The sequence below is a fragment of the Wallemia ichthyophaga genome, assembly GCF_000400465.1.
Source record: "Wallemia ichthyophaga EXF-994 unplaced genomic scaffold scaffold10, whole genome shotgun sequence".
NCBI classification, from domain to species: domain Eukaryota; kingdom Fungi; phylum Basidiomycota; class Wallemiomycetes; order Wallemiales; family Wallemiaceae; genus Wallemia; species Wallemia ichthyophaga.
The window spans coordinates 98,758-123,919 of record NW_008806283.1 but is presented as its reverse complement, the minus strand read 5'-3'; the positions used below and the strand labels follow the sequence as shown (position 1 = coordinate 123,919).

At 46.9% G+C, this 25,162-nt stretch overlaps 13 protein-coding genes and 1 non-coding gene across 14 annotated transcripts; 6 read left to right on the top strand and 8 right to left on the bottom strand.

Annotated features, from left to right (window-relative positions):
• Nucleotides 1-880: 880 nt before the first annotated feature.
• On the bottom strand, nucleotides 881-1,242 carry J056_000492 (uncharacterized protein; the record flags this gene model as incomplete). The annotated part of the gene is made up of 2 exons (XM_009270120.1): nucleotides 881-969; nucleotides 1,014-1,242. 2 exons carry the CDS (start codon nucleotides 1,240-1,242, stop codon nucleotides 881-883), a joined length of 318 nt encoding a protein of 105 aa, XP_009268395.1.
• A 627-nt stretch (nucleotides 1,243-1,869) lies between these two features.
• Nucleotides 1,870-3,062, bottom strand: J056_000491 (uncharacterized protein; the record flags this gene model as incomplete). Its single annotated transcript, XM_009270119.1, has 3 exons — nucleotides 1,870-2,617; nucleotides 2,663-2,921; nucleotides 2,972-3,062. 3 exons carry the CDS (start codon nucleotides 3,060-3,062, stop codon nucleotides 1,870-1,872), a joined length of 1,098 nt encoding a protein of 365 aa, XP_009268394.1.
• A 195-nt stretch (nucleotides 3,063-3,257) lies between these two features.
• Nucleotides 3,258-3,770, bottom strand: J056_000490 (uncharacterized protein; the record flags this gene model as incomplete). Its single annotated transcript, XM_009270118.1, has 1 exon — nucleotides 3,258-3,770. One exon carries the CDS (start codon nucleotides 3,768-3,770, stop codon nucleotides 3,258-3,260), a length of 513 nt encoding a protein of 170 aa, XP_009268393.1.
• Nucleotides 3,771-4,449: 679 nt separating this feature from the next.
• Nucleotides 4,450-4,530, bottom strand: J056_004877. The gene has a single exon. It is a non-coding gene; the product is annotated as a tRNA-Gln (tRNA).
• Nucleotides 4,531-6,088: 1,558 nt separating this feature from the next.
• On the top strand, nucleotides 6,089-7,072 carry J056_000489 (Retinol dehydrogenase 14; the record flags this gene model as incomplete). Its single annotated transcript, XM_009270117.1, has 1 exon — nucleotides 6,089-7,072. One exon carries the CDS (start codon nucleotides 6,089-6,091, stop codon nucleotides 7,070-7,072), a length of 984 nt encoding a protein of 327 aa, XP_009268392.1.
• A 105-nt stretch (nucleotides 7,073-7,177) lies between these two features.
• Nucleotides 7,178-8,165, top strand: J056_000488 (uncharacterized protein; the record flags this gene model as incomplete). Its single annotated transcript, XM_009270116.1, has 5 exons — nucleotides 7,178-7,242; nucleotides 7,286-7,683; nucleotides 7,726-7,832; nucleotides 7,889-7,989; nucleotides 8,039-8,165. 5 exons carry the CDS (start codon nucleotides 7,178-7,180, stop codon nucleotides 8,163-8,165), a joined length of 798 nt encoding a protein of 265 aa, XP_009268391.1.
• Nucleotides 8,166-8,216: 51 nt separating this feature from the next.
• J056_000487 (putative Xaa-Pro aminopeptidase P) lies at nucleotides 8,217-10,351 on the bottom strand (the record flags this gene model as incomplete). The annotated part of the gene is made up of 6 exons (XM_009270115.1): nucleotides 8,217-8,464; nucleotides 8,519-8,637; nucleotides 8,689-8,910; nucleotides 8,969-9,544; nucleotides 9,603-10,058; nucleotides 10,107-10,351. The coding sequence occupies 6 exons, from the start codon at nucleotides 10,349-10,351 to the stop codon at nucleotides 8,217-8,219; spliced, it is 1,866 nt and encodes a 621-aa protein (XP_009268390.1).
• Nucleotides 10,352-10,630: 279 nt separating this feature from the next.
• On the bottom strand, nucleotides 10,631-12,495 carry J056_000486 (uncharacterized protein; the record flags this gene model as incomplete). The annotated part of the gene is made up of 2 exons (XM_009270114.1): nucleotides 10,631-12,406; nucleotides 12,457-12,495. 2 exons carry the CDS (start codon nucleotides 12,493-12,495, stop codon nucleotides 10,631-10,633), a joined length of 1,815 nt encoding a protein of 604 aa, XP_009268389.1.
• A 419-nt stretch (nucleotides 12,496-12,914) lies between these two features.
• J056_000485 (Coatomer subunit beta) lies at nucleotides 12,915-15,510 on the bottom strand (the record flags this gene model as incomplete). The annotated part of the gene is made up of 4 exons (XM_009270113.1): nucleotides 12,915-14,483; nucleotides 14,528-15,176; nucleotides 15,226-15,446; nucleotides 15,493-15,510. The coding sequence occupies 4 exons, from the start codon at nucleotides 15,508-15,510 to the stop codon at nucleotides 12,915-12,917; spliced, it is 2,457 nt and encodes an 818-aa protein (XP_009268388.1).
• A 301-nt stretch (nucleotides 15,511-15,811) lies between these two features.
• On the top strand, nucleotides 15,812-17,809 carry J056_000484 (uncharacterized protein; the record flags this gene model as incomplete). The annotated part of the gene is made up of 2 exons (XM_009270112.1): nucleotides 15,812-16,222; nucleotides 16,274-17,809. 2 exons carry the CDS (start codon nucleotides 15,812-15,814, stop codon nucleotides 17,807-17,809), a joined length of 1,947 nt encoding a protein of 648 aa, XP_009268387.1.
• Nucleotides 17,810-18,094: 285 nt separating this feature from the next.
• J056_000483 (uncharacterized protein) lies at nucleotides 18,095-18,794 on the top strand (the record flags this gene model as incomplete). The annotated part of the gene is made up of 2 exons (XM_009270111.1): nucleotides 18,095-18,173; nucleotides 18,226-18,794. 2 exons carry the CDS (start codon nucleotides 18,095-18,097, stop codon nucleotides 18,792-18,794), a joined length of 648 nt encoding a protein of 215 aa, XP_009268386.1.
• Nucleotides 18,795-19,279: 485 nt separating this feature from the next.
• J056_000482 (uncharacterized protein) lies at nucleotides 19,280-19,894 on the top strand (the record flags this gene model as incomplete). The annotated part of the gene is made up of 1 exon (XM_009270110.1): nucleotides 19,280-19,894. The coding sequence occupies one exon, from the start codon at nucleotides 19,280-19,282 to the stop codon at nucleotides 19,892-19,894; it is 615 nt and encodes a 204-aa protein (XP_009268385.1).
• A 109-nt stretch (nucleotides 19,895-20,003) lies between these two features.
• On the top strand, nucleotides 20,004-21,371 carry J056_000481 (uncharacterized protein; the record flags this gene model as incomplete). Its single annotated transcript, XM_009270109.1, has 1 exon — nucleotides 20,004-21,371. The coding sequence occupies one exon, from the start codon at nucleotides 20,004-20,006 to the stop codon at nucleotides 21,369-21,371; it is 1,368 nt and encodes a 455-aa protein (XP_009268384.1).
• Nucleotides 21,372-21,441: 70 nt separating this feature from the next.
• On the bottom strand, nucleotides 21,442-24,895 carry J056_000480 (rRNA biosis protein rrp5; the record flags this gene model as incomplete). The annotated part of the gene is made up of 3 exons (XM_009270108.1): nucleotides 21,442-21,785; nucleotides 21,839-24,593; nucleotides 24,641-24,895. 3 exons carry the CDS (start codon nucleotides 24,893-24,895, stop codon nucleotides 21,442-21,444), a joined length of 3,354 nt encoding a protein of 1,117 aa, XP_009268383.1.
• Between the last annotated feature and the right edge of the window lie 267 nt (nucleotides 24,896-25,162).

The following is a 25,162-nucleotide window of genomic DNA, read 5'->3' as shown; positions in this document are numbered from 1 at the left end:
GACATTTATTTGTGCTCTAAATAGGTTTGTTGTTTGTTCAGTTTAGCATTTTCAATGAATTGATTTCTGCTTGACTTGAGTGGATGAAATCAGCTCAACTTGATCTTCAACTGGCCAACAAAGGGCTGAGATGAACATAGGCGATTCCTCTTTAAGAAATCTTCAAATAAAAGGAATTCCATCATAGCTCTGGGCGAGCTTTAAGAAGGTTGCAAAATTCAAAGCTTTTCGGTTCTGTTATTGCTATTAAGGCAAGGCACAAGTTGGATTCAGCATCACTATGGAGCACGAAACCGAGCAAACGCAGGAAATTGCGCGCAAATTCATTGTCTATAAGCGTAAAGAGCGGACAGGTATCGCTTATGCCCAAATATCCAAGTATTCACCTTTTTAGACGCGTGTTCTGCTTTCCAAGGTCTACGGACCACAGGACTCAAACCTAGCACCGAGGAAAAGCTAAGATATTTTTGACTCTCCTCTCACTTTGAAGTGTAAAATTGGGGTTCAGCTCAACTCTGGAAACTGGAAGCTCGACTTTACCAGGTGCATTTGGGGGAAATTGATAATGATTGTGGAGAGATGGTTGAGGCTTCGTAGATTCAGAGATTAAAATAATATAACCGTGGACTTCGAATCTATTTTTCAACTCAAAATCACTTGCCGTGCATAACACAAACTGCGCAACAGCAGCTAAAGCAGGCTCGGTGGCGTAAACGCCATTATTCCATGGGCTATGCACTATTATAATTATCAGATTAATCGACCATTTGTAGTGCTTTTCGTAGGTGCACTAAAGTGAATAATAACAAGACATCGAAGTAAATAACGCATATTGATTGCTATCTAATGGTAAATTAAACAAATTAAGGTAAACGACCTATTAAATGAGAGGGATTGGAGTGCAGTTGACACCAACGAGACCATCTTCCTTGACGTCTTCACAGCACGTGGGAGTGTTTTTGCATTCATCTGTGGGCTATTAATTGTGCTGTGAAACAGGAGCATCTACTTACCCTCTATAGCAACTCCGATCAAGAGGGGGACTTGAGTACATTGAACACCGACTTGGTCGAGAACGTCGCCAGTGTGGAGGAGGCCTGATTCTTCACCGGTTGACTTTTGAACCTTTTTGTTCAAATCGCAACACGAGAGTTTACCAGTGTTACATGAGCCGGTCTTGGATTCCCAGCCAGCTGAGACAGAGGCGACGAGGGCAGCAGCGAAGACAGTTTGAGCAATCATTGTGAGATTCAAAGTGTGTTTGATTGTAGTATTATATCAGGAGCGTTTTTGACTTTTATATCTACTCAATTTTATTAGTCTCACTTTTAGTCTGGTATTAGCGCGTCGAGTAGGTTTATTCAGCGGACACGAGAATGCGAAGAGATTCGGCATGCGCATCGAGGTTGTCGTCGCTGTTCGGGCGGCCGCAAAAGAAGGCTGGCTGTAATACAACCGCTGGACTCAGGTTCAAATCGACAAACGTCTCATCGACTTTGGGTTGCTGGACAAGTCGGAGAAGATGTGGCTCGAAGCGCATGACAAAGATGTCTAGGGAATGATATTGCCAATGCTAGATAAGTCTGAGACACTCACGGGTGTAATATGACATGATAAATCAAGTGTACATGCCATGAGTAATTGTATCAACCAAACAACGCTCAGCTCGATAGACTGTGAATACGATATGTCGACAAGAATTGCACAATAAAATTCGTCAATAATGAGTGAACGTGTATAAAGAAACAAGATTTCATTGTTCTGTTTATCCAGTGCAATCGGATGTTGTTATATGGTCAAGAAAGTATAAAATAGGTTGTGAAAGCAGACAGAGCGTCCCACTCATGTCTTAGCAAAAGTCAATTTATCTTAGAGGGCAATTGCGAGCACAGCCAAAGCGATAGCTGAGACGGTGGCGAAACCAGTGAAGGTGGTAGCGCTAGAATCGCCGTCGCCAGCGTTGGCGCTGGTTTGGCCGCTGCCGGTGGAGCCACCATCGTTGCCGTCAGGGTTGCTTTTGTCGGATTTATTGCTGTCAGGGTCACTGTTTGAGTCCGAATCGTCGTCTCTGTTATCTTCAATGACGCCAGTAGCTGAGACATCGACGTTGTTGCCAGCAAGGGATGATTGAGTGACACAGTTGGATGAGGATGGGGTCATTTGTGCGGCGGTTGGAGTGTCAGTAACACCGACAGTGTATCCGACCATGGCACCAGTGGTACCTGAGGAGTAGCTACCAGTGTATCTTTGAGCGAAAGTGGAGTAAGAGCCATCTATAGGGTAAACACCAGGTGGGTAAGCAACGTCAGCATCACAGGTCTCAAAGACATCACTGTCACCTGCATCTGGCATAACGAAACCGCAACCCATTTCATCTAATTTGTGCTCGCACATGACTGGAGCACCCCAAGTGTCGTTGCTTGCTGTACAAATTCTGATACAGAATTGCTCGTATGAGATGAATTCCATCCACTCAGCGTAAGAAGTAGAGGTACCGTTGACAATGTCCGAAGTAACGTTACCACCAACTGGGTTACCATCGCCAGTAGCACCGTGTGGGTCAAGCTCACCACCGTAGTCACCGTCTTTAACACCGATCTTTGTCAAATCACCGAAACTAAGTTGTTTTAGCAAAATTACTTACCGAGACACCACAACTCACCCAGAAACTTGGACGTAAGCGGGGGTCTTAACAAAGTGCGTAGAGGTAATAGTGCCATCTGGGATAACACGTGCGTTGTTACGTGGCTTAGTACACCAGGCGACTTGTTCACCTTCAGTGTCACCGATGGTTACATTTGCCTCTTTTGGACCGAAGAAACAGAAATCGTCGATGGAGTTAATGGAGACAAGACGGGCTACCGAGGTTTGGTTAAGTTCTGTGCCCATCGTTGCCTCTGGAGGGTTGGTGGTACCCATTGCTGTTTGACATGTAAGGATGTGTCACAAGTGGTACAGAAGCGGGACTAACTTCCTGTGGCGATAACATCAGATGCCGTGTGGTTCCAAGCGTAAGCGGCTGTTGCAGCGAGCAGCGTTGTTGCTGTTTTAAGGAGGACCATAATGGAAGTTGTGGATTAAGAGGAATGGTGGCTGAAGCGGGATTCTATTAAAAGCGCTTCGATCGATTTGATCGAGACTGCGCGGAATACTCAAATAAAATAAAATTCAAATATAATTATACAAGGCTGTAGCTGTCTCTGTTTGGCTGAACGTGTATCTGTGCGTGCGTAACTAATTAAATCTGGGCAAAGAGATTACAAAGATACGATGACTCTTTGGATTTCACCAGAATTTTCATCGACTTTGACTGTAAACGGAGTGCCTGTTGTTGGTGCTGCTGTGTATTTCTCAATGATTTCAGCGTCACTGTCGTTAACGTTGAATGATCTATTAAGCTGCCCAACATCACCGCCATTCTTACGCTCCTCCAAGTAAACCAACAAAGACTGAGGAGATAGCCTATTATACGCCATTGCTGCGTTATCCACCTCGCTCTCCACCTTCCTGCCTCTCAAAATGTTGATCATCTTATCTGAAGGTCTAAAATTTGTTTGAGCTTTCTCAATCTTAACTGGATCAATTTTTGACAAATTATTCATAAAATCTGGATCTTGGCCATCTTTCATGGCTGCATTTGGTTTTGTGTGTGGCTCATCATGTGAAGTGCTAGGATTCTTCAATCTATCTAAAGATTCAGTTGCCTTCGGTACTTGTTTTGATTGAGTTTTTGGGAGTCTTCTCACCGCTTTAGAAGTTGAATTGCCCATTTTGAGTCGAGAATACGATGACGAATGCAGATAAGATTGAAATAATTGTAAAATTAAATTTGTTGTAAATTGCGTTCTCTACTGTCAAGTGTATTGTCGTTGATTCATTAGTATTGTAACAAATATCGAATCCACCATTTAATACTCTCCCAATGATATTAACTGGAACACTTCCAATCCAACTCATTCTCACTCTCAATAATTCTCCCTCTGTGAACCCTTTTAATTGATAAGTCTCACACTTCTTCCCCTCTGCTTGTACTTCTATCGGGTAATGGATATCCTCAGTTAACACCACTCCACCCACTCTACCACCCTCTTTAAACCTTAAATTCATCACTTCCGTATCTCCTAATACCATTCCAATCCAAACCATCAATATTCCTATCAAATTGGTTATTCTCATTGTACCTCTTCATCCCGCGTCGTGCTTTTATCCGTCATTTATCCCTTTTTATCCTTTTTCTTAATCATGTTTACACTCCCTTTCACTTTTTCAAATTTCTTGCTCTTCTTCTCCCCATTCCCCTCAAACTCGCCTGTCGCTTTGTCTTTGTCTTCTTCATCTGCAGACATCTATTCATCAACTTTATGGAATCATCTCTTGAGCTCGTAAATCTCCTAAAAGGATCTAGATGTAAGGAAAAATGGGGCAAAATTTAGTGAGGCAAAATACAAAAGGTCTTGCCCGGATTCGAACCGGGGTTAATGGAAGTCTTTGCGTCAAAATCCACGGTGATAACCGCTACACTACAAAACCAGATGGCTTCGGTTGTCCTGGAAGCAGTTATATACCGCTCACAATGAACCTTAAATATCTAATATCTCAGCCTCAAGCTGAATTTTTGACTCCTCATGCTTCAATGAGTATTGGTTAACGCAATTTTAAGCATGTATGGTCTTAGCAATGAATTCAGATTTCATCATCATCATACATACAGCGGATATTTTTTGGCAATTAAAATGCTGTAAGTCAATTCGAACTATTTCAACGCTTTAAACTTGATAAAACTGTCGCAAGTCCTTGTGAACATAACTTATGTGCTGGTTGAGTAAAATTTCTCAATTGCAGAATTATCACCCTTGGAAGCCCTAGTATTGATATAAGATCGATATAAGATATGTTATATTGCCGTTTAAGAATCATTTTGCCCCACGTCTTGTGTCACGAATAGAAAGAGACCACTGGGCCAAGTAGGTGCGCTCACGAGTGTGCCAAAGCCCTCAAAGCTCTCTCCAACTATTTTAAATCTCGAATAATATTCAATCATTATTACCGATATCTCTTAGTTGTTATTGACGCATTACGCCCAAGGAATGCACACACGAGTTCAATGACGTTTTTGTCATAGCACCTTAATGACTTCAAACTTGAGCAACATGGGTATCATTCTATAGGAATTGCTCTTTGGATCAATTCGAGAGTGTTAATGTCATTGATAGCGTGGTGATGTGCTCTGCACTAGTCCAGCTAGATGTGGTAGGTCTCAGGGTGATTTCGAATGCATCTCTATACATTCCTGCAATATAAGATTCCAGTACAGCCTTAACCGCCATCACATCCATTCTTTTGAAGTCTCGAAATGCACTGGGTTAATCCAAACCCCCGATTTTAGAGTTTAGCTGACCCCTACTTTCTTTGGATAAATTGTATTCAATAGTCGTTGAAAAGTCATGAATGACAATATTACTTCCCTGGAGCCAGAGTTGAGTCGTGTGGACGCCACTTGTCGAAACCCGTAAATCGCGTCTAGAAGAGTGAATACTTGAATTACTAGGTTCTTGCGATCACTACCAGCTATAAAGAATCATGTCTATCGATAAATCGCGAAAAACTCCGCATGTCTATCCTGAAGCGTGCTCCAGAGCGATGCCGGATTTCAACTTCCGAGCAGCCTCTAGGGCACAACTGGAGTCTCAGGAACATAGTTCTGGTGACTTAAATGTAGAAAAAATTCAGGGCTATATGTTAAGCGCTTTATTCAGAGATCATCAAAACTCGTAAATCCACCGTCTGACATGAGATAGGTGGTAATCGAGAAATCATACTCGATGGATATTGAGCGGAGGATATATATGGAGATGTATTTGAAATGCTTGAGTGATTTTGAGAACGATGATGCTGTTATTTTAATCAAATTGTTAATAAACGAATCGGCTGCGTTATGGCCGGTCTTGGTTTCGGTAATCATGGGATTAAGATGACAACAGAAAAGGTTCATGAATATGTACGAAATGCTCAATTGCATCCATTAATTGACTCAATTTTTCTCCAAGTAATCTCAAGTCAGCAATCCATCGCTATCAGTATTACCACCATGTTTAGTGCATTCGAAAAGGATAGTAACAAGAAAATCAACAACATCAACAGCAACGCCTTTCGAGGAAAGACGATAATCTGCATTGGCGCGAATGCTGGGATCGGATTGGCTATGTGTGACCACGTCGCCCAAAGTGGCGTCAAGAGGCTTGTGATGGGCTGCCGCTCGATGGACAAAGGAGAAGCGGCACGCTCTGAGATAAAAGAAAGGTGCCCCGACTTGGTTGTTGACTTGTGGCAAATCGACCTCTCTTCTCTCAACTCAGTCCGTTCTTTCGGCCAGCGCTGGACTGAGCAGGCAGAAGACGCGCGCACAATCGACACGCTGTTCTTGAACGCAGGTCTCATATCGCCCAACACGGCCTCGAGCAGCAGTGCAGACGGGCTTGAGATGACGTATGCATGTAATGTGATCGGTCATCTTGCCTTGATTAGCCACCTCTTGCCTTGTCTTAACTCAACAGACTCGCGTATCATTTTTACTGGCTCTGGTGCATATATGTTCACCTCACTGCCCAGTCGCCCACCTCCAAACAAGAGGACTCCGCTTAGGGACAGCTGGAACGTTTATGGCTATGTTATCAACGCTTTCGCCATTTACGCCGACTCGAAACTGCTGTTGAACGTGGTAGTAAAAGAACTGCAGCAGCGCCTTGCTGACAAGCACATTTGGGTCGGGGTATACCATCCAGGCGCGGTCAACACTACCATCACCGATAAGGCGCACTATGGGGTCTCTTGGCTCATTACCTACCCCTTTACTTACATTATGAGCTATTTTGGAAGAACGCCAGCAGAAGGCGCTGCGCCGGGTTTGCATCTTGCAAGTGAACCGAAAGAAAATTTACCTGGAGGCGCTTACTGGAATGAGTATGCACAGATTGAGCTGGTAAAACAGGCTGAGGATGCAGAGTTGAGGAAACGGTATTTCGACAGATGCGTTGAGGATGCACGCGTCGATCCTGCTGTTTTTGTTGCGTGACTGCAGTAGGATTTGTAAATGTTTTTTTCTTATTCTTTATGTTTTGATGTATTGTAAGAATAACGATGACGATTAAAATGTGCACCATCCCTGATAAGAACGTCGATGACCTCACACGCACATTCTCTCAAACTGGACGACGTGGCCGGACTGAATGAAAATTCGAAGGCGTGGGTGTTATTGTGTTATCTCTGCCTCCGCTCAGGGATGCAGCTACTTGCAGCGACTATCGGAAGCATCCATCCCGCGCACGCGCTATCCCTCGTCATCCACGGGCAAGCATGCGGCTGTAATGGTAGCGATATTTGTAGGGCGTCTCTCTGATCTCCACGTCTTGTTATCCCAACGGAGCCCGCTACTCAGCGCATATCCATCCGATACCTGTCTAATAGGCGGCAAGCGCGACGAGCAAGATATTTTTCCAGAGGACACAGCTCGTCGTGAAGCGGAAGAGGAGGTAGGTTTGCCGCGTAGTGATTTGCAGCGCGTGCGCTATGTGGCCACGCTCCCGCCCCACCTCGCATACTCGAACGCGTCGGCGCTGACAGTGTGGCCGGTAGTATGTCTCATTACCGATAGGGCGTTGGTGCCGATGTTGAATGAGGATGAGGGTGTGTGCCTATGTTGGTGATACTCCACTGATCACATTACAGTGCAGAGGCTGTTCTCTCATCCCCTCCAATCTTTCCTTTGTCACAAAGCAGACAGCCTTCTCCTACGGCTGAAGCACCTCGAGAGCCCGGACGATATCTATCACTGGGTGGGTTGTAGTCCTCACATCACCACTAACACTCACACTCCCGCTCTCGCACGCAGCACTTCGACGACATAGACCCAGTCGCACCTTCTCACCACCTCCGCAAACACGTCTTCGAAACTGGTCGAAATGGCGTCAAGCCGATACTGGGATTCACAGCGTGGGTTACGTGTGTGCCTGATTCATCTACTCACAGACTGACCTTGCAGACGTGTTATGATTCGTGTGGCCTCTATAGCATTCGACACTATCCCGCATTTTCGCATCGATGCGCCTGATCAGATACCCGAAATTGAGCGCGTGACTATGGCAAGCGGTGCGAAAGCGAGTTTGTGAAAGCAAAGATTGTTATTGTAGCATAGCATGTACACTTGATTCATCATGTCATTACACCCTCTCCAACCACTCTTTCGCGAGTGTCTCAGACTTATCTAGCATTGGCAACAGCATTCTCTTGACATCTTGGTTGTGCGCTTCGAGCCAATTCCTCTCTGACTTGTCCAGCAACCCAAAGTCGACGAGACGTTTGTCGATCGGAACCTGAGTCAAGCGGTCGTATTTCAGCCAACCTTCTTGTTCAGCCGCCTGAACTGCGACGACAGACTCGATGCGCATTCCGAATCTGTTCTCGGCGTCTGTAGATAGCTCTCGTGAGTGGTTATACTATCGATAAAAAATTCACGTCTCACAATATCCAGGCTCATTCGAGTTGATGCAACCGATACGCAGTGGGTGCTCAGCGAATGTCACACCCTTATTAATCCCATGTGGTCCCTCGTGTACGTTCAAATACGAGCCTATGCCGTGTCTGTATTGAGTTGTGAGCAGGTGCAACCACAAAAAAAAAAGCCCCACACACCCAGTGCCATGGCCATAGTCGAGGTTTTCACGCCACAGTGGACGTCTCGCGAGCACGTCGATATGGCCACCAGTCGTGCCTTCAGGGAAGACGAGCGAGTCTATGGCGATGTGTCCCTGGAGGACACGCGTGAACGCTACCTTCTGCTCAGCTGTCGGGGTGCCCAGGTGGACAGTGCGCGTAGTATCGCAAGTCCCATCAAGATACTGTCCGCCAGAGTCACTGAGGTGTGTGAGCAAAGCGAACAAAGCTGCGTATGCATTGCAAAGAGTCTCCTTACTTCAAGTAAGGCGTGCTCAGATCGAGTTTGGGAGCATCAGGACCAGCTGCGTAGTGAGGCAGAGCTGCATTGGCGCCTGTTGCAGAGATGTTCTCGTACGCCAGACCCTTGAACAGGGGCAACGCCTTCCTGAACTCGTCAAACTTGCCACTGACTGTCCACTCGGTGAGGTTGGGGTTTCCCGCTCTGACCTGTCCATCGAGCCATGCGAGGAAACGGACAAAAGCTAGTCCATCTCGCTTGTATGCTTCGCGAGCTCCCTGCAGCTCCGTTTCATTCTTCACAGCTTTCCACAGCGTGATAGGCGAGGTGGTAGTCCTGATGCGTTCGAATGTGCAGTCGGCTGCTACGGCATAGGAGACAGACTGGGATGCGAGCACCGTAGTGAACCCCTCTGACACCTCTTTCAGCCTGCTGTCCACAGCGTCGTAATCGTCAACCTCGACGCCCAGCTCGTGCAGGTATGCGCTGACGTCCTTAGTGAGCTGCTGCTTGTGCACGAACAATATCTTCTTAGCCTGCGAGAGAAAGAGATAGGAGTAGAATACGGGGCTGAAAGGAACGCTCCCGTGGCATCTGCAAGTGAAGTTGTATTCGGATTAGCTAGTGTGTCACCCAGCACACACCCTCCCACCTCAGATTAAGCGTCCAGGCCACATCGTCGAGAGCGGTAGCGATGAGTGCGCGCTTGCTACCCAGATATGCATCGACGCTGTGCAGCTTCTGCGATGCATGAACTCCCGCGAACTGCACTCTCAGCTCGAAAAGCGGCTTGAGTGGCAGATGCGGTCTGTCGTACCAGATGCGGTCGACGAGGTTGTGCGTATGGACTAGCACACAGTCTGACTCACGTAGGTTGTCACCTATGGCCTGTGCTTGTGTGTATGCGACCAGCTTCGGATCGACACCGATTCTGCAGCAGCACAGTCCCTTGAGCCACTCAAGCCACGTAGGAACTCCAGGAAGCCCGTCCTTGTGCAGCGTCCACGCGTCGCTGAGTTGGCGTTCTGCTTGTATGAAGTAGCGCGAGTCGGTCCATAGGTGTGCAGCGTGCTGACCCACTATCGCAATTCCAGAGCTGCCGGTGAAGCTATGGGAGCGTCAGGGATAGCTCGCGTCTTGTAAACCGTTGATTTACCCAGATACAAAGCTTAGTCGGGCATCGGCAGCCGCTACCTCCTCTGAAGCATGGGCATCAGTGGTGGGAATAAGGTAGTAGTCCAGCTTGCTGTCTATAAGCAGCTCCCTCAAATCCGCAAGTCTCTCATCGAGCTCTGTGCGGGATGTCTGCAGCGGCTCCTTGATCTCCAACGTGGGCAAGTGTTCAATGGGCGGTGTAAAGCCCGTTCTGCTGTGGTTTCTGCCAAATATACAGCTCAACATATCTCCTTTAATGTCTTTTGATGGTTGTAATGACGTAAGCGACGCCGATAAGATAAGCGAAAATGAAAATTCGATGAAAACAGAAAATGGGAAATGCATTATGAAGATGGAAATGTGTTATTATTTTCTATCCGAGTAAAAAATATGTAATAAATTACGCGTGCTGTGTGCTGTCTGCTGTCTGCTGTGTATATCCGTATGTCAAGGGGGTGTGAGAGTTGAATATGGGTGTAAGCGTGAGTGTGTGTATGCATGTATGAAAATGTAAGCCACACCAGATTACGACGCTGTAGCATGCGACAGGTGATATTTCACCCAATAGGTAGTTACTACACCTATAGCGCTAACGCCCAGTGCCAACGCATATCCGCCGAGCTGGTTCCCACCCGTGCGACCGCCAGTAGGTGTAGCACCAGTGATAGCCTCCGTGATAAGCGGTGCGAGAATCTTGCCCATGGCCACCGTAGCGCCGTACCATGGGGTGAGACTGACTCTGAGGTCATTTGGCAGTGATTTGGAGAACAGAGTGGGCAGGACGGCTGCTTGGATGTTATATCCAACCATAACGATAGCACATCCGATAAGAAATCCTGCTGCAGTGCCCGCTTGTGAGCTGTCATAAGCGAAATCGCATCCGAACGAGATCATCATCGCTATTAACCCTAGACTGACCCACATGAAGGATACAATACCAAGTAGAATCTCCAGTCCAATACCCGTATAGAGAGGCGCACCGGCGCTCACGCCGCCGTCTGTCTTGGCGCGCTCGAGAAGCGTTACTCGATCGACGCCCACCTTCCATGAGGTGATCTTGAGGACAAGTCGTCCTAGTCCGTCACGAATGTACGAGCTGAGCAGACTACCAATTAAGCCTGCTGCATAGACTGCTGTTTGCAATCCAGCCTGCACACCCGTGCTGAAGCCCCAGAAACTGCTGAGACGGTCTGGGAGTACGTAAAGGATGAGAGCGGAGACATAAGAGCTGCTGAGCATGGAACAGAGGATGATCAGCGATGGTCCGTAGTGGCCTCTCCTGAAGAACTCGATAGCAGGTAAGATCGGGTTCGGAGCTGGTTTAGTCTTGTTGCTGAGGAAGACTGCGAGTAGGATTGAGAGAAAGGCCATGATAAACGAAGAACAGTATGTCGGTGCGTTGTTCTCGTTGACCTGGTAGTTCCCAATCTGGACATCGATCAGACCGAAGAGGGCGTTGAGAGCAGGACCGAGCACTAGCGCTATACCCGCATACGTTCTGTACTGCGAAAGCGCCTCCAGTCTATCGACGTTGGCTGTGGAAATGGCGATAAAACCCATCGCGAGACCAGAGCTGCCGGAAGCCACACCGCAGAGAATCCTACCGCCTATAATCGCCCCTACATTGCCAATCGCACCGACACCTGCGCACGAATAGAGGAAGTTACCAGCGAACGATAGCGAGATACAGACGACGATGGTCCATTTCAGCGAGCGCACTTTTGCTGCAAAGACACCGATGCTGAGGGAGACTATGAGCTGCGCGAGTGCGCTGACAGCCTGTGTCACAGCGAGATATTTGTCCGCGTCGTTCGGACGCACTGTGAGAATGAAGCTGTAGACACTTGGCAGCCAAAGCGTGGCATCGATACCGAAAGAGAAAGCCACAAGATTGATGATGCACATCCTCTTAAATATCTGTATCCGCGTCGATGGCTGCTGGGGAGACGGCGTCTTCTCGCGACTCTCCTTGTGCTCTGGGAGCTGGTCAGGCTCATCCTCGACCTCGATAGCATCACCCGTAGGCAGCGCTAAGGATATTGTAGACTTTGATCTAAACGCGGCATAGGGATCATTTGGTGAAACACGCGATGGTGCCGCTGTGCTGGCGAAGGATACAGAGCGCGAGCGGCCGTCTGCGTGAGAGTTGCTGCGATTGAGATATACGCCCTGATGTGGCTGGTGTTGCTGATGGAGCGACGTGCTCGACGGACCGAGAAGGCCATCACTGTTGTCGTAGAGTGCTGGTGACGTTTGTATCGCGATATCGTTGCGGTTGTTAGCCTGTACAGAAGTACTAGACTGTAGGCGTTATTAGCAGCAGTTCACACCGATCAAATACCTCCACAAACCTTATTGCTCTGCGTCTGCGATTTATTATCAGATTTCATCGAGTGGCTTTCTTTGTCTGTTGCTCCTCCTTTAGCGGCTGTTGGTTGTTGTTAGGATTGTAAGCGGCTATCGGTTGACTCAACTCATTCTCAATACATGCCAATCCAGAACGAAGGACGAAGAACGGCGATGTGATGATATCACAACCCAGTGTGAAGAATGCATGCTAAATATAGTAAGTGTCATCGGAAATTGCAACCGAATATAGTAGTGTGCTTTTTCAATTGCATTCTACGTCCAGGCGGACTTCTTAGGTCCTTCTGTGCACCTGTGAAAATTTTGCACGCCCACCTAATTAAGAGCACTTCCGGCGAATTAAATTAAGACATTTGCGTAATTTATCTAATTGCCGATCTTTATTCCGATGCGGTCATTAAAAGAGCTAAATTACTTAAAAGAGACAAAATTCATTTTACATCTACTCAACATCGATCAGATTATTATGGCTATTGCTATTGCTATTGCTGAACAATTCAGGCTGGTTTTCAGGATCACCGATAGATTTTGCAATCTTATCCTTCTTCTCCCCCAACAAGCTGCTCTTCCACGCTGCTGTACACTCTTGAATCTTGTCTCGGCAATACGTACTAGCGAATAGTCCAGCCTCTGCGTAACGTTGATTACGCAGGAGGCAATCAACACACTCGCCCGGCTGTCCCAGTTGTAAGAGTGCGGCGAATGCGATGTTATTCTGTCCGGCTTGTATCGCCAATTCTGCTAGTTCCTGCATACCGCCCTTATCGCCACTGCTTGTATATACTAATAGCAACGCTTCGAGGTCGCTTGCCTTTTTGTAACACTCCACAGATAGACTGATATCCCATTTCTCGAGTGCCTTGTCGCCCAATGTGCGCCACTTGTTCTGCGAATCTGCAGACACTGACTGACTAGCTAGCGCATTGCCTTCGTCGAGCTTGCCGAGTTCTACTGCTAGGTCAAATTTCTGGTCTGGGTCTGTTGCCACGCTCATCGCTAACTCTTTCAATCCCTCGTCTTCCAAAAATCTTGCTATCCTGTTCTTCTGATCGGCTGGTATCCTAGGAAGGATGTTTTCTGCGAGGGTAAAGTCCTGGCTGAGGATAGCTGATTCATATTCAATGAGCGATTTCGCGAGTGCGTATGACCTGATTTGAAGATCTTTGTCCATCACATAGATGCGGTTCTGAGTACCAATGTATCCGAGGAGATACTGCGGCCCGTCAAAGTGATTGAGTGGCTGGGACTTATGACCCAACACATAACATAATCTGTTTAACGTCGATACGTAGATGAGACAATCACCGAGCCATTTACAAGTACTGATTGAGTCGCTGATTTCTGAAACAACCTCGAATGCTTCTTCGTCACCCTCATCACCGAAATCAGCACCATTCGCAACGTGTTGATCGTATGCATCGCGGTTAAATTGGAGCATGTAGGCGGAGTCAGGGGAAATAATGGCAACGTAGTCGCCATTAGGTGACCAGCTCACTTGCGAGGCATCTACTTCAATCCATCTTACTATATCTCCACTCTCCCAATCACAGAACATAATCCAACCATTCCCGGCAATACCAAGAAGTGAACCGCCAAAAACACTAGTAATTCCACCCGTATTATTGGCTACCTTAGGGGCATTCTTCTCTTTAAAATTCTTAAAAACACGTAGCTTTCCACTTGGTTCGCGTACTGCGTACGTGTTGCTATCTCCAGCCCAAGCGAAGGATGTAGCGAGACCGAATGATTTGTTGCGCCATGCGAGTGCAGTGTAGATGATGTATTCGCCATCACCACAAACCGTCACAAAGCGACCGTTGGGTGAGTGTTGAATTGATTGTGGGAAAACCTCAGTATTACCGAGTTCACGAGCTTGAGATGGTATACGCTGGCCATCGACGAGGTCATCTTGGTCGAGTGTTTGAAGATTTGCACCGAAGATTTCACTGTTGCGTGAGTAGATGACTTTACCAGAGGAGTCCATTGAGAAGGTTGGATCTTCGCGACCGAGCTGTTGAGTGTGAGTGTGAGTGCCTATAGAACACAGTTGCTCACCTTGAAAACTACAGCACCCTCATCAAAACCGACAGCGACGTCATTGATAGACTTTGAATAAGCAACCGACCAAGCTCTCTCTAGACCGTAGTTCAAAGTCTGCTCGAGTCTGTAAGTGCTGCTGTTCCACACCTTAACAGTGCCATCTTCAGCGCCAGAAATGATAAGTGGTAGGGAAGGGTGGAATATGGCGAATGAGACGTTTGAAGTGTGACCTTCCATAGACTGAACGAGAGATTTAGAGTGGTAATCCCAGACCTTGACAAGTCTATCATCACCGGTAGTAACGATATAGGGTTTATCGTTGCCGTGATAGTACTCGACATAATTTACACCCTTATCGTGTGCTTCTAAGGTAAAATTGGCATTTACAGCGCCCAAAGACCAGACTTTTACAGTCCTATCTAAGCAAGCAGAAGCGAAGGTGTTGGTATCCTTTGGATTGAAGACAATATTCATGATGTAGTGCGTATGGCCTTCAAAGATGTGCTGACAGCGCCATTGCTTCTCCCAATTCCAGAGCTTGATGGACATATCGTCAGAACCAGTGATAACGTATGGGAGAGTTGGGTGTACAGCCAAAGCGCGGATATAATCTGGGTGAGCCTCAAAGGAAGAGATCTTGTCCGAGGTGTTGTAGTTGAAGCATCTAAAGGGGGAGAGTGAGAGGATGGGAATCATAACAATTAGCCACTAACCTCAATTGGAAATCATCAGAGCCAGCAACAAACCAATTCTTTCTTGGGATGAAGCGTACGCAGCGTACGGGAACATCGGTGACTTCGAATGATTTTACAGGGTTATTGGTGGATGTATTGTAAATGACAACAGATCCATTATACAAACCAGCCAATAACCAAGGTTCTGTTGGATGGAAATCGACCGATTTGACACGTTCACTGCGATTAAAGAATTGTCGCTGTGAGGGGGTGTTAAGGGTGTCTTGTGTATTCCGATAGCCTCACTTTTACATCCAATTGCATTTTAAAAGTAATTTAAATGATGGTGGTTGGGGTGATAGATGGGAATAACAGGGAGTAGAGATTTGAGTGTGTGAGTTGTACGAGTATGTAGCTTAGCAGCTATAACACCTGAATTTCCAAATTCTACTCATCTTTATATTTATAAAAAATAAAAAATCAAATCTCAGAAATCAAAATGTTAAGTTGATTGAGTATCCACCATCACAAAATCAAATTAACAAATCGCCAAACACGCCGAATATATAAAATAATTGCTAAATAAGGAAGTTACAGGAAATTATATCTTAGACTAGAACGACCAATGAGCAAGAACCCGCCATCACCTATTTCTGAGCCATCGGAGCCAGGGGGAAATCTATTGAGTTTGAGTGAGTTGAGTGGGTTAAGAGCGGTATTAGATGACAAACACGGGGATGCACCATTCCTATACGCCACTTCACTGAAATTATTAAATCACGCTATTGAATCTTCAAACACACTGTCAAAACAATCAATTCACACAAATAACAATATCGATAAAATTGAGCTGGAGTCGTTGAAGAGGCAAGCCGAAGCTCTTTCTTGGAAATTGGAGAGATCTCGATGGGATGCACGCCTCACTCGCTGGGAAGCTCACGATGAGATTGAGCCTCAAGGTACCTCTGTACTTCACCAAGATATTCAATCTGAGAACAGAATGCTAGTTGGCGATAAGCGTGTTCTTAAAAATAAGGTTGGTGCTTTTTTTTATTTCCGCTTTTTTTTTTTTTAACACCAGAGACAGCTCGAGGAAGCCTTACGTAGGGCGAATAGATTAGAAAATGAATTACGTCAGATACGCGCTACGCTCATCACCAAAGCTCATCCAGGTATTGAGGCCTGGAAAGACGCTGCTTGGCATGACGGTGATGGTTCACGCTCTGATCAGTATGGGATGGGTGACGCACGCGCTGAGCATCTACTCCTTGCTTCCAAACGTTTAAACACGCTTATTCGCAAATCCAATAACCCTGAAGAACAGTCATCGCTCCAACCCAAGCAGATATCGCGGCGCAAAGCCATGCACAGTGCGTCATCCTCCACGCCCAAACAGCAGCAGCACAATGGCATAGAGAATCTCATAAATGCAGCTACTTCCGTCTTTGACAACCAGCACGGGCGCAGTGTGAGCAGATCGCCTACCAAGCCTCGACCATACTCCCCATCCCCTCAAACCTCGCCGAAGCGAAGAAGACTACCAGCAATCAACACCATATCTAACAGCACTGACAGAAAGAATTACGTTACTGGTGGGGAGAACAGGAACGAGGATCCATATCTACACTACAATTCGAGTCCAACGAAACCAACAACACAGATGAAGGAGCAGCAGCAGGACAACAAGGGGTCGGCGCTTGATTTTCTCGCCGATCACGCAGTGGAACAGAGCAATAATGAAACACCGACGAGCTCGTATGCGCTGCCACCTAAGCTGAACGCACTCGAGAAGGATAGAGAGCATATCAACGAGTTGGGACCACCACTGCGACTGAGAGGCAGCTCCCCGCCGACGCCCTCTTCGCCTGTTGAATCCCCAACGAAGAAGCGACTCACATGGGGCACACCTAAGACGGATGCAAGCAGCCCACGCGTAAAGACTGAGCCGGGAGTGGGAATGAGTGGTTTAGGGGTGAGTGCGACACCTCCAATGCCTCAACAGGCAGTAGTGCATCCACAGCAAGGAGCGGGAGTACAAAGCGTACAGGAAGGACAAACACCACAAATACAACACACACAACTTACAAAACACACACAAAATACACCTCAACCTCCACCTTCAATTGTCGCCCCTCATCCAATGCAGCAACACCCCTCGCATCACCCATCGGCAGCATTCAGCATCCCACCAGCTGGGTTCACTTCAATGCGACCAGTGGGACCTTCGAACAATTCGCGTGCGCCATACACTAAGTGGACAGGTGCGGAAGATGCGCTCCTCGCGAAAGCGGTGTCAATCCATGGACAGAAATGGGATGCGGTGAGCAAGATGGTGGGAACTCGCTCGTACCACCAAGTACGACAGCGATACCTGCGCAAGTCTGGACAAAACGGGACAGGGGGCAAGTTGGGACAACACAACACGCGCAATAGCAATAGTAACAATACGAGTTATGATAGAGATGACAGGGAAGATGAGGATGATGAAAGTATGGATTATAGCAATCACTCTACACCTCAACCTAACGCTAATGCGGGAGGTAGTTCTCATAATACACCGGCTTCTCACCGACCCAACACCAGAGCTAACTCGCCGTCAAGGAAGGAAGTCTTTGCCAAGTAGGTGTGAGTTGATTTGGATACTCAAATGTCACATGGAACTTGATTTATAGCTAAATTTTCATCTTTGTTTGCTTTATTGACTTTGTTGTCATTTGTAATATACACAATACAATACACATACAAATATAATTTATTGAAACTCTATTGGTGAGAGTGAAAAGCATTATTAATGTCTTGGAGGTTATGTCATGAATGTCTTGCTGGTCAGATGTGCAGCGTGAGAAGGAGGTGGGTTAATATGGGATATATAGTGTGAATTGTAACAGTCACGAACACGCAACACATAATGGTCAACATATTCGGCAATAGCTCAGTAAAAGCGTCCAAGTTCCCTGAAAAAGAGGGCCAAGAGGAAATTCCACCAGGTAATCGATGAGTGTACGTTTAGCGGGAGTTTGAGTTGCTAAACAAACACAGATCCAATTCGCGCAAGAGAACCTTCACTGCCATTAACAGAGCACCACACGGTAAAGGGTGTGTCTGGGCATGAGCTTGGCAGTGATACTCGTCGTGTTCTGATAGCGTACGACGAGAGTGCAGAGTCTATTGGAGCGCTTGAGTATTATTTGGAGAACCTCACTCAGAGCGGAGATCATTTGTTCCTGGTGACGATTCTTAAACCACTAGAGAGACACTTGGATTATTCAATCTACGTCGGTGTTGACGAGGCAAAGACTGATGGAGCTGCAATTGATCCGCGTATCAATGCATTCTTTAGGGATCGCCAAGTCGCCCTCGACAAGCTCAAGTTGAGGAGGGAAGAAGTGACAGCGACACTTCAAGAGCAGAAGAAGGGGATTGAGATGACTATCCACGTCGCACATGGTGATCCTAAGAGCACTATTCCTAGAGTGTGCAATTACCATCACGTCAATCTTGTTATCGTGGGCAGAAGGATTCTCGGGAAATGGAAGAAACTGTTTAGCGAGAGCGTGAGCAGTGCGGTGATTGAGCAGACCAAGCTACCTGTGCTTGTTGTGCAGTAGCTCAGTTTGAATAACCATAAACACTAATAAATATGCAATAACGCAAGTTACGACACTCTTAACGACATGTTAATCATCGACACATGCAATGAATTACTTTTACTTTGAGTTTTTTTTTGGGGTGCGTGGATCTACACCCCACTTATACCCTGCATGAGAGTGGATTGTATTTGTGTCAGCTAGAGCGGGTGCAGGTGCATATGCAGATGCAGTCAGGTGATGCAAAGCAGCTGTCAGTTAAGTCAGTGCCTGGCTGTCAGACGCGAAAGTGGAAAGGCATGGGAGGTGATCTGGGAAGGGAAGGTGCGTCTGTGAGGATGATACACGCGTAGAACAAGCACGATTTACGCGTTATACACAAGCAAATCACATGGCAAGTATCTGCCAGTCTGCATGTCTTGGCCGATGTAACTAATCGAATACGAAACCGGAAACTATTCAACTTGTTTAGCTAACACTACGACCAACAACTATCATATACCCGAATGCACAGAGATAAACTGCAACTGCCACTGCCTACAGAATCCACCTGCGATGGATACTTGGTGTCCTCTACAGAAGCCAGCAAAGCACTTCATCAGCAGCACCTAGAGAGACAACGGCAGGCCAAGAAGGAGGCAAAACTGGCTGAGTTGAATAGTCTGATTGGCGGGATCACTGAGCTCGATGATGAGCATGAGCATCATGACCACGACGATAAGCACAGGAGAAAGAGAGGCAAGAAGAAGAAGGTTGTTGATGATAGTGAGCCTGTGGATGATTTTCAAGTAAGCCACGGTGGCCTCGGCGCCTTCTTTAAACGATCGCTTGGGAGATTCAAGTTGGGTAGCGGCGTGGATTCTAAGCCTGGAAATAATAGCCATCACCACAGTCACAGATACTCACAGTCCAATTCTACTCAAATCAAATCCATCAGTAGCACAACAAGCACAACTAGCAGCAGCTCAAGCTCAAATTGGAGTGGCAGACAAAGCCACCGACGCAGTTATAGCCATAGTCACAGTAATAGCAATAGTAATAATCATATCCAACCTCACAATCCTCCAATCCACAACTCAACTATTCAGAACTTCATCCAAGGTGGCCAACCATCTTTGTAACAATACGTTTCTACCTTATCTTATATCTAATCTTTATTCCTATCAAACATTAAAAACTTCTGCCTTCTCGCTTGGTGTCTCTCCTGGTCTCCCCAGGCACATAACAACCATGAGAGGATTCCTGGACCTGCCCGATGAAATTATTAGCCATATAATAGACGATTACCTTGACTTGGACTCTGTCTACTCTCTTAGAACAACCAACAAGCGCTTACTTGAACTATCCAAGAGCATTATCCTGAGTAACATCCAACTGCGTTTGTTCAGCCTTGAAGCTGGCGTCTACACCTCAAAAGTCATTCAATCCGGCCTATTCTCTTCCCGCAACTGCCAGTCCGTACACCACCTTTCTTTAGTCGTAGGCAATCCAACCACCCAACAAGAATCTGATTTGAAACGTGAGCTGGATTCCAGCATGGACATAGCAGACCATTCTGAGCTATCTGAATTGATAGTACGTTTACAAAAGCTCGAGTCTGTTGCTATCCAGCTTATCAGTCCATCGACGTGGACACACGCCGAGAAAGAGTCATTCCAGCGACTTCTCTATTCCTTAGCTACTCTCAGGAAGCTCAAAGATCTCTCCATTCTTACTAACGAGGGTTTGTGGAGTGATCTTCGCCTACCACCCATCCACACTCTCGAATCGCTCTCCATCAGAGGCTCCATCCCCAACAAATCCGTGCTAGGAAGCTGTCTCGAGAATTCCCGCAACCTACGTCAATTGCGCCTCCCCAACGACCAACTTGAGTCTTCGGAAGCCCTGGAAGACTTGCCAGATGGCTCACTGCCTCTGTTGGAACTTTTCGAGGGTCGTTCCGACGATATAGTGGAGCTTGGCAGCGACGGTACCGCACCGGGTCTCAAGAGATTGCGCTACATCCCACATAAAGACGGTGACTCGAGTCTCGAGGAAGTGCAGTCTACACTAAAAGTATTGGAGGGACGTCCCCTCACATCCTTCGCCTATGAAACACTCTTCACTATGGACTTCCTTGACATCGTTAGCTCTCTCGCTCCTTTCAAAAACACACTCTCCAGCCTAGCTATAGGTAACACTAATGCCCTCGCTCCGCCTGAACTTACACTCGAGGAACGTCTCGTTGGTGAGATTCGCTTCAGCTGCGCGTTCATCGATCACCTCCCAAATTTAGTTTCTGTCACTCTTACATACGCCTCGGAAAAAGGTATGCCAGATGCCCCTTCTGGTAATAGCGGCTCTACTACCAAACCAGATGGTCAATTAGCCACTTACTTTGATAGAGTCGCAGCTTTGTGGTATAAGCAGTCGCCGTTTTTAATGGGTTTGGGTTTCTTGTTTGTCGATGGTAGTAGACCTAAGGCGTGGCACTCGAATATGCTCGGTGTCGACACACAGGGAGAGAGTTTGAACATAGAAGACAGCTGGAGTCGATTCAGACCTGTTCCCCAAGAGCTCGCTATTAGTGCTATCCAGGGATGGACGGAGGAGATGTAATCTGAGCACTTTGTAATATGCATCTATAAATGGATTAAATAAATAAATACACTCCCTCTCCATCTACTAATTATTCATCGTGCTGGCCATGTTGTTCACGCTGCTCATTCCACGCGACGGCACGCTGCTTGACATCCCTCACACCATTTTCATCACCAATCTCCTTCTCTATGGTGAGCCACTTCTTGAAAACACTCTTTGCCTTTTTAGTAGACAGCTTGAGCGCAAGGAGCTTCTCAAACACATTGCGCAGACCAGCCACATCCTCTGTCCGCGCGAGCATGTCTATATACACGAACCACTGGTCGAGTTGCTTAGGGTGGCTTTCTATAATACCCTCGAATATTGTCTTCCCGCGCTCGGCGTCGCCCACTTTGAACTCCAACTGAGCGAATTTAGAAATACACGCGACGTCTGTAGGTTGTTTGTTAGTCTTGTTGCTAATAAATTAAGTCAGCTAAACCCACGATCCCTCTTGTCGAGCGATTTGAGCGACCTCGTCAACAGACTTCTCGCTCCATTCGCATCTTCCACGCGGAATTTAAACTCAGCGTAATTCACCCAGAGTATGATATGAGCGCCGAATTTCTTGGTCGCTTTCACATAAACTTCATTCGCATTGTCATATTTTTCACTCGCCTCGAGTATATCCGCCACCTTCATGTGCATTGTGAGTGGATCATTGTAGCTTACAGCCTCCTTGAATGTCTTATCAAATGTATCTTCATCCCCAAATGTGTTTTCCAGGTTAAGTAGCGCTATCCATACATTGAACTTCTCTTGACTCTCTCTGAACCCGATGGTCTTGAGTGCACGCTGGGCAATCTCACGTGCTTTGTCTATCTCACTGAGGTTGAGCTGGAATGACATATACTGAATCCACACGTAGGATGAGTTGGGCGAACCGAGAAGTAGTCGCTCAAAGTCGTTGGAGGATTCTGGCGGCTTTTCGTTCATTGTCGCGGTGAGATCTCCCTCAAAGTGCTTCGTCGATTTGCGCTTCTTTTTGCGCTTACCGTCGTCATTAGCGTCAGAGTAGGCGTCGCTGTCAGAGTCAGAGTCGTCTGAGTTAGTGCCTTCTTGTTCTAAGTCTTTCTTGTCGTTCTCTCCATCCCAATTGAATCCACCAGTACTCAGAGAATCGACGTCTTTTGTAGTCTTTTTGGGCTTCTTGTTGGTGGTGTCTTCCATCGTTACATCGTCGTCTTCCTCATCGGAGCTTTCCTCCTCGACTTGCAACCCAACAGCTTCGCCGTCTGATTCAGATTGACTATTTTCGTTTATTGCGTTATCAATATCGATATCCTCGTCACCTGCAACTTGCTCTCCTTCGTCCTCCTTCACCTTCATCTCCTCATTCACCTCCTTTTTCTCAGACTTTCTCTCCTTCACCAAAGCATCTCGCTCCTCCTTAGGCACCGTTTTACGTATACTGGCCATCATTCTCCCCTCTTCAGTCTCTACCTTGATAATGACTACCTTGACGACCTGTCCGATATGCAGTGCATCCTGAGCATGTTTAGTGTAACTCTCGCTAATCTCTCCCACTGGCAAGAAAGCTCTGACGTTATTGTAAAATTCCAGAATAGCTCCTTTTTCTTTAATTGAGGAGACGGTAGCGTGAGTGATAGTGTTCTTCTGAGAGCGATCGTAGCTAGTGACGATAGGGAGGTCACTCTTAACGAGTGTTTTCTTCAATGTAGCCGTAATTCTATTCTTGTCAGCTTCCGCTGACAAGATACGCGTCTTGACTTTCATATCCGGTCTGTATTTCTTCTCGGGATGTTTGAGCTTCACATCTGAGTAATGTACTGGCCACACTATAGCATCCACACTGCCACTAATCGATACGAACATCCTGTCGTCGGCCATCTTGCGCACTGTGCCATCTACAACAGCTCCCACTTGTGCATCTGAAACTTTCATGAACGTCTTGTGTAGCACGCTCGGCTTGATACTGAGTTGAACTACTTTATCAACATAGCTTATTCCGACGACACGCGCTGTGTGCGTACTACCCACTTTCGTAGCTCCACTGCTGCTACTGAGGGAGGGAGTGTGGTCGTCTGCAATTTGCGAGATATGTATGAATCCAATGAGTGTACTATCAGGTATAGTCACAAACAATCCTTTCTCACTCTCGACCATGATGACTTGGACACCTTCAACTACTCTACCTCTGGCGAAAGCGTCTGAGATTGTTTGTCCATCCTCGCTCTCTTCCGTCAAACTGTTGGTGAGGTGTACAATGTGGGGGAGGAGCGATAGGGAGAACCGCTTGGGGTTACTCGTTGGATGATCGAACACCACCCTCGCTTTGATCTTCTTACCCACAGGGAAACGCTCCGACAGAGGTTTTTTTTCAAATGGGATATGATCTCTACTGATTGTACCGTCAAAGAAACCGTAGAAACGGACATTGAGACCGGCGGGAAGAACAGCGGTGACCATAGCGTTGAGCAGTACACCAGGAATGACAGACTCGAGCGTATTAGCCTCGTTCATGTAAGATTTAGCGAAAGTATGTAAGTTAGGAGTGAGGTTTGCGACTTTGTTTGTTTTGCTGGTGACTGTCAGTGGGAGTAAAGCGCCAACTTGGGCAGCGATGGCTTTATCGAAGCCGCTCTTGTTCATTTCTTTACTGCTGACGAAACCATCAACGTCGGACACACCGAGGTCAATCAGATAACCGTGATCCTCAACACTTCTGACAGCACCGACGGTGGTGAAATCCTTGACAAAGTCTTTAGCGGTGAGGCCTTCGTTAACACTACGTGGATCGAGGGTGAGCTCTAGCTTGCGGGAAGCTTTAATGAGTTCCTCGCCTTCCTTCTTGACTCTGCCTGAGTTTGTGTCTTTGTGGGTGTGTAAAACGACGGCACGCACCCAGCTACCGACATGAAAAAGATCATCTAGCTCAGGGAGAGAGTCGTCCTCTTTATCGGATGCGTCTTCTTCTTGGTCGCTGTCATCGTCACTGTCATCGTTCATCGCGTTATCCAAACGGTTTGTGAAGTGTGTAGAAATGTTTGTAATGGGAATGTGAGCAAGGAGCTGCTCTGGGAGAGATACGATAAGCTCGATTGGAGTAATTTGAATGATTTGTGCGAGTACTTTGAGACCAGGCACAGCCCGCTTGTAGTTGAGATGCTCGACTCTAATCTTATCAGTGATAGCATTATCATTCTGAGTATCTCTCTTTGGCTTCTTCGCTGCTGGCTTCTGTCGAGTGTGTTAGAATTGCACGATTTGAAGGGGAATGGACGCACCTTTGCTGGCTTCTTTTTGGAGGAAACATCCCTATCGGCATCCCTTCTACCCTCTTGCTTGGCTTGTGCTGTTTCGAGGTTGGTAAGACCAGTGCCGCCGCCTCTAGGAAAGTCGATCTCAGCGCCGTTGTTGGTACTGCCAGCGTCGTCGAAAGTTTTGTGCTTCTTGGATGAGGCCGATTTGAGTACAGATGCCGCGTCTGCCGCGTTTGGCGTGTTTGCCGTGTCTGCTGCCTCTGATTTGCGCTTGACCATGGCTGATGGGGGAAAACGAGGAGAGGGAATCATCGGAGAAGAGGAAACAAATGAAGGAATGAAGGAATTGAAAATATTCACGCTATCACCAGCCATCTCTTTTCTAATTAACTTTCGCCGTTTTGCGAGCCTATAGGGGTGAACGACACGCAGACGAGGGCGATAGGGGGAGTACACAAGGCACACAAAGCATACAGAATCTACAAGCAATGAGCGATATCATATCACACACACATCACGTCAGTCCATCGCCTTTCCCACCGACCA